Here is a 10,947-nt window from a genome sequence, read left to right as displayed (position 1 = left end):
CATGAGGAAGGTAAATCCTAGGGAAGCGTATGAAGAGTGAATGCTGATTTGTGAAGGGGTACTCAAACAGAAAACCCAGTACGAATGATTGTTCTTCTCTATCCAGAAAATGTGAACATCTCCAGGTAAACATCACACGTAAGAATATCACCCTGAATTCTGAGCACGGAATACTTGATTAATTATTGTATTACAAGCAATGCATTTTTTACATAGTTTCTCCAGCAAATATTGCTGATTAAACTGAAACAGAATTTTTAAGGTTTTGGTATTGGTGCCTTCATGAGCATAATGCAGTGACATATTAAAAAAAAACAAACCAAAACCAACAACCTTAAACAATCCCAGATTGTTTAATGGTAAAAAATCCCAATATTTCAACTTGAGGAGGCCCTTGAAGCTTAACAGTAATATCTAAATGAGTATCAAAGCTAAAGTAAAGTTATAAATATAGGCACGGGGTACAAACAGCAGTGGAAGATTTTATTGTCCATTTTGCTGAATCCTACAAATCTCAGGATCTTGAAATTGTGTTTCCTGTGGAAGCAAAAGCTAAAGATAGAAAATCTGAAGTAGTATTTCCTTATATAATTTCTACATAGAGAGATGGATGTACACCACTCCTTTTTACTGAGGACAGAGATGATTTGGAGCTGCTACGATAAAGCACCTCCTCCTCTGACAGCTCTCCATGAGGCAAGAAGCAGAGGCTGCTCCAAGTCTTCACTTCATGATTACCTTTGGCTCCTTGCCCTCTGCAAAACATGTAGGCAGAATTTCACTACAGCTGAGGATGATTTCCTATTCACTTGCAACACATTGGTCTCTACTAGGGAAAAACCTCCTTGGTTTCTATTTATTGAGATGGTTCAAGGCAACTAAATGACCTGTTTCCATGAGAGACATTGTGCGCTTTCACCACGTGATTCATTTCCTCTGCTATTTTGACAGAGCTTGTTGACTTTTAGAACCTCATTTACGAAAGCAGGCAGCAACCACAACTTTCAGTTGACCTCAGCAAGAGCTACTAAGTGTTCAGCTTTTCTAAAAAAATTCAGGTAATTAGAGCACAGTGTGAGGAAGGGTTACATCTTGGCACCAGATATGGCATGCAAAGGGAGGTGTCAAGCTGGGTTATTACGTTAGGCTGAGTTATCATATTCGTTATTTCTGAGTAGATTGTTTGCTTCTCTGCTTTAAAGAGCCAATCAGCTTGTAAAATTTTGTATGCATCCAGAGAAGCAGATAATTAGTGAAATGTAAGTAAACAACTCATTTTCTACCAAGACTGCATTTAGAAAAAGTACCTCTTCAGAAAACTTGGCAAACTATAAAGAGAATTTTTTTTTTCCATTTCTTTCCTTCTTTCCTCTCTGCCTAGTTCCACCTGGTGTTTCTGTGTGGTATTGCTTTCCTTAGCTGCCTTCAATGCTAAATAACTCATAATTTACATCTATGGTACTAGATACTTATGGGCCTCCCCTCAAATTAGTGTTCTCCAAATATTTCAGACTGATTTTTACAGCTCACACTGCTAGAAAATATGAGTTTGTCCGTGGAAGGGCCTAACACAGAGAACAATATGTGTAAGATCAGCATGAAGAGGATCAGGGTACAAGGTTCTCCAGGAAGATGAATTGTGATGTGAACTGGAAACCTGGCAGGATTTCTTCAATCAGGTATTTCCAAGCTGATGAAAGACAGGACAGCATTTATGCTATTTTCTTTTATCTTGCATACTGCATTAGAAAACAAGGCAGCGCTTCTTTATATAGTGAATTTTTGTTGTTTCCACCTTTCTTTTTTTGCCTGTTGAAAACACAGTGTTCATGTGCTGGAACTGTTATTACCAGGCACTTACAGAATACAACTACTACAGTTTTTCTAGAGGTGAGTCACTTCTGAAATTTAAAGACAAATATACACAGGAGCAGGATAAAAAACAGCAGAAGAAGCTAAATACTACATTTCTTATTCGCCTTTGCAAGCACAGGGGGTGCAATTATGCCAAATGGTGGAGCGGAAGAGCTATAACCACAGTGAGTGAAGCTTTGAAAGCTCCTCTGTACTGCATATTTCTCTATGTTCCTTTGAAGACTTGACTGGGTCCTCCTCTTCCTCAATGTGACATTAAAGTCGAGAAATGACAAAACTGATTTAGTCACATTCAGTCAGCCATTGGAGGGGTGAGAAGAAAATATTGAGTCATGCCTACTGTTCTTCCAGGAAATAAGTACTGTACAAATCCTTTTAGCCCAGGATAACCAGGAGGCTGGCTGGTACTCATTCTAGAAATCAAGTCCTCGCAAGCTGCCTGGATGCTGCCTACAAATGAAACATTGAAAGATCTCTTCCTATGTAACAACCCATGGTGTAATTCTGGCAAGCATGCCCTTATTAGAGCAGAACTTACCTCTTTATTTATTATTCATGAATACATTATAGTGTCTTCAGAAATATATTCTGCGGCACATAATCTTGCATGGCAAAACAAAAAATGTGTATGTCTAATTATAAGAGACATTGTAAAGATCCTGTAGCAGCGTACTTCCTTAGCACTGGCAAAATACTGCATTAGAGACTAAAACAACACAAACATATAAAAGTTTGTATAGTGTTTCATTTTTATTGGATGTATGTTGCTAAGAAACAAAATTGAAACGTCTCTTTTGAATCTGAAGCCTCTTGGGACTGTGGTATTGCATATGTAGTAAATGCTTTTCACTTTAGGAAGGATTAAATGGTAGGCCAGGAGAAGCACGGAGGGTTCATTAGTATTGCATGTTTTCCAATCTACTGCCAATGAACCCCACTATTATGGTAGTAAAAGCTATGTAAGGAGCTTCAGCTTTTTCTGGGATGAAGTGTTGACAGCTGCTTGTTTGAATATTAATAAAGTCTATTGAGTTATCCCTCTCTGTATTGTACGTAGCTTGAAATTGTGAAGACTTCTCTGCGTATTGCGTCTTTATCTTTCTAAGTACATGCCTGTCTGTGGAGATGGTACCCATTTTGTTCCTAGAGATGGTACGCCTCATTATAGAGAAAATTACAGCCTTGTGCTCCATTAAACATTTATTTTGGCAGCATTGTTGGTTGCTGTTTTCCCTCTTCGATTTGAAGAAATCAATGCTGTTTGAAAGAACACGTGTTCTCTCTTATATATGGTTATTAATCCTCATTCTTCCAAACTTCTACAAATAAGTCAAAGTTACTCCTGAACCACATGCAAGAAAATTCTCCTCTTTTTTACAAAAAAGAACCCCAAACATTTATTAAGTCAAAAAAGTGATACAGAAATGAAGAATTTTACAGTGCACAGTATTTTTTCATGATTTAGCTGCAGATGGCTTGTTAAATCAATGATGCGTGGATTAGCTTATGGTGCAGCAGCAGTTTCTGCTGGCTGGGCGTGCTGGTTAAAGTTGGAGGGAAATACTGATAAAGTGATGGTACAGAATAGCAGTGCCTGGCCCTGCTAGGGTGGGGAGAGCTAGAGATTTCCCTTGCAGCAGGGGAGAACCAGCCATGGGGTGCTGCCACTGGCTTGGTGACATGAACACAGTGGCTCTGCCTATGCAGTGGTAGGAAGATATTTGCAAGATAAGCCTCTGGGAGAAAAAAACACAAAAGGCTCCAAGCAAATCAGCAGTCTTGGCTGGCTGCTGTAAGTCTGGTAATTGAATAACCCTTACAAAACCTGGAATATTAAGCATCCCCAACTGAACACAGTCCAGTCTGTACGAAGGCACTCAAATCCAAGACATTCAGATGTCAGGTGTTAGTTTACTGGCAAGTGGGCCTTTCAAAACAACTGCAACACATGAAGATTAAACAGCTAATTTTAAACTCCTAAAAAAACTAGCAATTACAAATGTACAGATTAACCACAGCAATGTCTTCTTCTTCCCTGCATTGGATTTCTCTAAAACAGCTGGAGAGGCATTTCATTGGTGGCCAGAGAGTGAGGAAATAGTTTGCCTTCTCACAGTAATGACAAGAAAATGATAAGGGAGGAATAATTATGATGCCATACTTGGACCTGTGAGAGCAGGGAGGCCCTACTGCATTTTGCTAGCTGAGGTGTGTTCTCCCTGCTGCTGCGGTGCATCTGCAGTCTTGTCTCAGTGAAGTACCATAAGAAGTGACTTTGTCAGACATCCTAAAAAATGCTGGTATATTTACATGTGAATTAGTGGGGAGAAATCAACGAACTGGAAAAAATATTTTGATAAATAGGATAAATGAATTCATCACTAACAGAATTATCTTTCATTTTTTAAGAAAAATCTGCCAAGTGAAGACAATTTAATCAAATTTATGATCAACAAACAAAAGAAAATAAATAGAATATATTTTTTACCATCTCACAGAACTGCAACTGACTCATAGAGAGCGCAAGGAACTAATGGATGTCACTATAGTCAGGCCTGGAAAAGGCCTAGTCCTCAGGACTAGAATAATATTCCTCTTCAGCCTTTGATGCCTTCAAACTAATTTACACTAAGATTAAAAGCTCCTTGCATCATTTATGCTGAATTTACTGCAAAGAAGGTAATCTCCTTGACAGGAGGATTAGAAGTGCAGTAAGAGCACAAACTATGAGGAATATGATATAACTTGTTGAAAAACCGCAGTGGTTTGATAGGCTGCCATACTGAGACTGGCAATGGACACTGTGTATTCTCAGAAGTGCCATTTTAATTCACAAGTTTATTGAAACAAACCCACAATATAACACAGTTACTTTCCTAATTTATAAAGCTTTAACATTTATCTGTCATTTTTATGGACAAAATTCTTGGCTTTTTTTTTTTTTTGAAGGTAATTTTTAATCTGGATTAATTTCACGAAGACACTGATGATACAGGCAAGGTGCAAGAGAGGGAGCAGAACAGCCAGCCAGAGCTTTTGGGGAAGATAAGGCAGGGCAGCTGCAAAGCCTTCCTGAACATCTGGTGCTATCCCACTGCACTGCTAAATACACATCTTTCTGACCTGTGGCTGACATGACCAGCATGCATGTAAGGAGATAGCGGAGGTATACGGATGTACTACATTCTTTCCCGATTTCAATGTTGTAATTAAACACAAAGTGAGCAAAGATTTTCTTCTCAGTGTAAAAACACTGTCAAGAGAATTTTAAGGAACAATTCCTTTTTAACAGTCTTTTAAGCTGGCATTGAAAAGAATCCAGAGCGCATCTAAATGGATTTTTTGTGACTATCTTGTATTGGAGATCTCAAATACACTCTCCAGAACTTGATGCAAGGGTAGGCTGTCATACGTACATTGCCAGAATAGGTGTCGTAATAGCCAATGTACTTTGGGGTGGTGGTCCTGCTGTAGCTTCCATAAGAATTTTCAGCCACTGGTTCTATACAATGTCTTTCGACAGACAACAGAGAGGTTACCCCCGCCCCGTATGTCAGAAAAGCCTTTCTGCAGAGCTATTGCTAGGCTTCTACAACGGAGTGGGATGTATGTGTAGATAGAAATGTAGATACATAGAGTTTGATCAAAAAATCTCATCTCCAGTTAAAGGAGCAGACAGAAGATCCTGTCATCTAACTTGACCATTTTGACGAAGTATTATCATATTCTGAAATCAGTTTGGTATTTTTTTCCTAGCCATACCAAATTGTTTTTAGGTCCTACAAAAGGAAGAAAAGACATAGCTGACATGTCCCACTCCTTCCCTTGACTTCTTCAATCATTTCAGAAGTCCAAGAGCACCTTAATTTTTTTAATCTAAATGTACATAAAGCAAGTAATCTAAGCATAACTGAGCGAAGATTTACATGTATAGAGAAAATGCAACAGTAAAAATGGATTGCTGTGCCTTCCACTGCAAGTTTAATTACATTGACTCATTCTAAAATAATAATACCTACTATTCTTATAATGCTTTATAGGTTTGGGAATAATCATACAAATAAGAGCTACTCGTTGTTACTTAGTAGGCAAATGTTTCCTAGCTGTGCAAACTGTATAGTTATTGTGCTGTAGACCCTTACGAGCAGAAAAAAAATACAAGGGAGGATTGGGAATAATTTCTGTATAATCAAAAGCCATTTGGTAGAAGACTGCAAAGTGTTAGCTATTTTCAAGAGCAGCATGCAAATACATGAAGGCAAAGCTGAACGTGCAGTGGCCTTGTACTGTCAGAGATATAGCTACAGACAGCAAAATCTGCCAGTCTCTCCTTTTCTGAACTGAACAGCAAGAAAGATCATGCAGGGAAAAGAATCAGAAAGGCTTAACAGGCTTTTTTTAAAAAAAATTACTTTAATTGAGATACTAAACAATACCTAGTTCTCTATTATAGTTTTAGGACAACTACAAATGAAGTATTGGAATGTTTCTCTCCTGCAACAGTGTTTTGCCTTTTTGAGTCTCTTTTTGTCACCAGGTATTCTTCAAAGTTAATGCATCAAGAAGGTTTGTTTCATCCAGCATGGGAGTGAAGCTGCTTCCACAGCCTGAAACAGGCGTTGCTTATCAGCTGTCTCCTCAAACACACTCACCAAGGGACATGCAGCAAAATATGCAGCTCCATCCCTGTGTGTACCTCTTAAGCACCCCTGCTTAAGAACCATGTTAATCACCTTACTTAATTAGTTCACAAGTAATCACTTCACACTTATAATCTGAAACAAGATTTTTGGCAGCAGAGATAGGGAAATTAATAAAATCCACATTTCTTTAAGGAAATCCCAAACCTGTAACATCTTCAATACCTCTTTCCATTCCTTTCTGTGTGTTTTATCTCAGGCTTCCGACTGTTTAATCTTTTTTCCTATCTCCAAACGTAACAATCTGAGTATTTAATTTCTTAATATTTAATGTAATATTTCTCTTGGTCTCTTTGGCAAGAAGAGAAAGTATGTGGGATGATTTTTTTCTTTCATTTCCTTCAGGCCTGGCCTAACTCTCCTTCAGGCCCAGACACAGGGAAGTGCACAAACACACACTAAACATTTAAGCATGAAAATGCTTATTTTGACATCAAAAGCTCTTCAAACACTCAGGAGGTGTTTTTTTTCTAGTTGGAGCCCAACCTGCAAGTCTCTCTCTCCTTTTTGTAAAGTGTGCTTTTACTTGTCTCTAGTCTCTCGTGTAACTTCTGTATAAACCTTTCCCTCTTTTAGTCCTTTCCTCCCTTCCTTTCTCCTCACCTCTTTTTCTTCCCTTTCCCCTCTCTCCATCCTTCTCAGGTTCCCCGTTTCCTCCATCCTCTCCTATATCCTCTGAGGTAGTTTGAGAGCTCCCTTATCTCCTCACCCACTCCAGGGGTCTGCCGTAGCTTTGCTTCAGTTTTAGCTTCTGCTTCTCTGTGATGGTAACCAGCTTGTGTTCGAGAGGTGCTTTACAGGTGAATTACAGCAGGCTCTCATTTTACATGTGTCAGCAATTGCTTCTATGGAGTAATAAATGGTTTGCAGATTTGAACATTTTTAAAGCTCTCCCAGTGTCAAGGGATACTCTTTCCATGCCGGCTCTCCAGTATTTTTCCTGATTTGGGGAGATAAAACTGGGCAGCTCTGGGAGACCTGGTGACAGGTTGGTTTGGCTGCCAGCCCTGGAGCAACCAGAAGGAAGGATGGATGAAAAGAGCTCTTCTAGTCACTGGAAGTACTCTGGATTTATGCTGGTGTGTAACAAATTACTTTCAGTTTTATGTTTTGACAGTGATATTTGAGTTTTTACCTTTGAAGTAAGCAGTCTGAGGTGCTGAAACAATTATGCATTTCAGTACAGATTTTTCAGTATTTCCCTTCTCCTTGCTGAAGCCTTTTATCCTTAAAGGTTCTCTGTTACTCCTTTTCCTTAAATTAACAGTTATAGTCCAAAGGAAGCCCAAGTCCTTGATACTGTATTTCACATAAAAGGAATATTTATCTGAAGAATGGGGCTTTTCCTGCAGCTTCTCTAAGAGGAAGTTCTGTCCATACTCCACATGTGCAAGTAGCTGCATCTTGGGTTTTTTTTAAAATTTCCTGTAGTTAGTATACAACTTGGACCGGTAATTCCAAAATGCCAGGATCTTGCTTCTTCCAGCAGGACCTGAACATGGGACACTGGGCACAGTCCAGACGCTGCATCCAGGATGCGAGTAGCAGAGACGGCAGTGGGATGTGCCATAGGATACCTGGCAGGGACAAGAGGCGCAACACTCGCCTTATTTTCACCTCTCCAGTCCCCGCAGGAGCCGGGTACAATACAGTAAGGATTAAAGGATGAATTGGGGCCGCGCTGAGGGCAGTGGGGTTGATCATAGCATCATAGAACCATAGAATCACTGGGTTGGAAAAGACCTCTTGAGTCGAACCATTCCTATCAACCACTAAACCATGTCCCCGAGCACCTCATCTACCCGTCTTTTAAACACCTCCAGGGGTGGTGACTCAACCACCTCCCCGGGCAGCCTCTGCCAGTGCCCCATGACCCCTTCTGTGAAAAATTTTTTTCTGATATCCAGCCTGAACCTCCCCTGGCAGAGCTTGAGGCCATTCCCCCTTGTCCTGTCCCCTGTCACTTGGGAGAAGAGGCCAGCTCCCTCCTCTCCACAACCTCCTTTCAGGTAGTTGTAGAGAACAATAAGGTCTCCCCTCAGCATCCTCTTCTCCAGGCTGAACAACCCCAGTTCCCTCAGCCGCTCCTCATAAGTCTTGTTCTCCAGCCCCCTCACCAGCTTCCTTGCTCCACTCTGGACACGCTCCAGAGCCTCAACACCGTCCTTGTAGCGAGGGGCCCAGAACCGATGCTCCGGGGCTGCCCGCCAGGGGGCGCCGCGCCGCCAGGGATGGCGGGGCCGGACGGCAGCTCCATCCCCGGCGCCTCTCCCGGAGCGCTGGGCGGGCGGTGCCCCCCTCTTCTCCCCCCCCCCCGAGGGCAGGTCGTGACCAGCGACCCCTTCTCGGCCACAGCGACCCCCGCTCCTCTCGGGGCGCCTGGGGGGGACTTTCCCACGCCTCCTCTCGGGTGTCCCCGGCTTCCCCAAGGGGTTCTCCTCCGCCGGCAGTGTCCGTCCACTAGGAGGAGGAGGAGGAGGAGGAGGGAGCGGCGATGGAGGCAGGCGGGCGGCAAGCCCTGCTGGGTCGGGTTACAGGGAGGCACGGAGCGGCGGCGGGGCGGGCGGCGACCGCCTGCGGGGCGGCCGCCGTGCCGCGGGGCTCCCCGCTGCTCCCCGCCCCGCCGGGACCCGCCGGGCTCCTCCGCAGCCGCTGAGCCGCGACGAGGCAGGCAGGTGCCCTCCCTCCATTCCCCCGCGCCGCTGGCAGCGCCCCCCGCGGGCAGCCCCGCCGCCGCCCCCCCGATGCCCCCCGCCGCCCCCCGCCACCCGCGGCGGCCCTAGGGGCGGCGGGGCCCTGCGCTGCCCCGCACAGCGGAGGCGGAGGCGGCGGCGGCGGCGGCGGGGCGGGGGCGGAGGCGGAGGCGAGGGGGCGGCGGAGCGGCGGCGGAGCGGCGGAGCGGGAGCCGGCGGCGGCGATGGACGAGTCGTCGCTGCTGGACCTGCTGGAGTGCTCCGTGTGCCTGGAGCGGCTGGACACCACGGCCAAGGTGCTGCCGTGCCAGCACACCTTCTGCCGCCGCTGCCTGGAGAGCATCGTCAGCTCGCGGCACGAGCTGCGCTGCCCGGAGTGCCGCATCCTGGTGGGCTGCGGCGTGGACGAGCTGCCCGCCAACATCCTCCTCGTCCGCCTCCTGGACGGCATCCGACAGCGGCCCCGCGCCGCCGGGGGCGCCAGCGGCAGCGCCGGGGCCCCCGCGTACCCCCAGCCCGCAGCCGCCCCCAGCGCCGCCGCCAGCCTGCGGGAACTGGCGGCCGCCAGCCGCAGCGCCCTGCTGGCCAAGGTGGGTCACGGTGTGCCGGGGGAGGGGGGCTTGCGGGTGGCCCCCGTGATGGCTTGGACGGGGATGGCTTCCAAACGCTCCAGGCGGCGGGACGGGCTCCGACCGGCTTCCCCGCAGCTCCCGCAGCAGAGCTGACCCCACGTCTCATCCTTGCCACGCTGGGTGAAGGCGAGACCCCCCCAAAGATTTATGCCAGGTCAGAGATGATGCGTGGACACCATCTCCCCCACTCCCCCCCAGCTGCTGGAGGGCTTCTGTCAAATCCTGCTTAGCGCCGGTTCTTTTGGTGTTAACGCTGGAGGAGGCAAATATGGGAGGTGGAAATAAAATCACCAAAGACATAAAATCTGTCTTTCTTGTCCCAAGTAGCAAGTGATAGGATAAGAGGAAATGGCCTCAACTTGTGCCAGGGGAGGTTTAGATTGGAGATTAGGAAAAACGGCTTTATTGAAAGAGTGGTGAAGCCCTGGCAGAGGCTGCCCGGGGCGGTGGGGCAGTCTCCATCCCTGGAGGGGTTCAAAAAGCTTGTAGTTGTGGCGCTTCGGGACGTGGTTTAATATGCACGTTGGTATTGTGTTGATGGTTGGACTTGATGATCTTAGAGGTCTTTTCCAACCTTAACGATTTCATGGTTCTATGATTCTAAGAGCTGGACGCGGCTCCCGGATTTAGGAAACACAAAGTGGCCGGGAAGCGCTTTTATCCGGCGTGCCAGGTGCCTGTCAGGTGCGGGCAGGAGCTGCCGACCGGAATAAGGCGCTAAAAATGCTCGGCCGGTCCCGTCCGCAGCGCTTTCATGTCCCGAGTCTTTCCCCTCCGCTCGCGGGATACTGCCGGTGCGGTTCGTTCCAACCACGCAGAGTCCTGACAGCCGGGATCCAGTGGGATTTGAAGCCGAAGTCTCCCATCTCGAGGGAACGTAATTTCATTTTTATGGATAAGGTTTTTATGTAGAAGCTTTATTGAAGGCGAGCGCTACGACGTATGCATTTATTTATTTTAAAACTGCACTGGAGTGCCCTATCTCACTCCCTTTAAAATCCATGGCGAGGGATTCATTGACTCAGAGGGGACAATATCAGTTTTCCT

At 45.5% G+C, this 10,947-nt stretch overlaps 1 protein-coding gene across 1 annotated transcript in view; it reads left to right on the top strand.

Annotated features, from left to right (window-relative positions):
- The first annotated feature begins 9,428 nt into the window (after positions 1-9,428).
- SH3RF3 (SH3 domain containing ring finger 3) overlaps positions 9,429-10,947 on the top strand; it is a 251,544-nt gene continuing 250,025 nt past the window's right edge. The window contains exon 1 of the mRNA XM_054051428.1: positions 9,429-9,858. Coding sequence (XP_053907403.1) covers positions 9,493-9,858 — 366 coding nt within the window. The 5' untranslated portion in view covers positions 9,429-9,492. The remainder of the gene's footprint in view (positions 9,859-10,947) is intronic.

Source organism: Cuculus canorus, chromosome 1, assembly GCF_017976375.1.
Source record: "Cuculus canorus isolate bCucCan1 chromosome 1, bCucCan1.pri, whole genome shotgun sequence".
NCBI classification, from domain to species: domain Eukaryota; kingdom Metazoa; phylum Chordata; class Aves; order Cuculiformes; family Cuculidae; genus Cuculus; species Cuculus canorus.
This window is presented reverse-complemented; position numbering and strand designations above follow the sequence as displayed.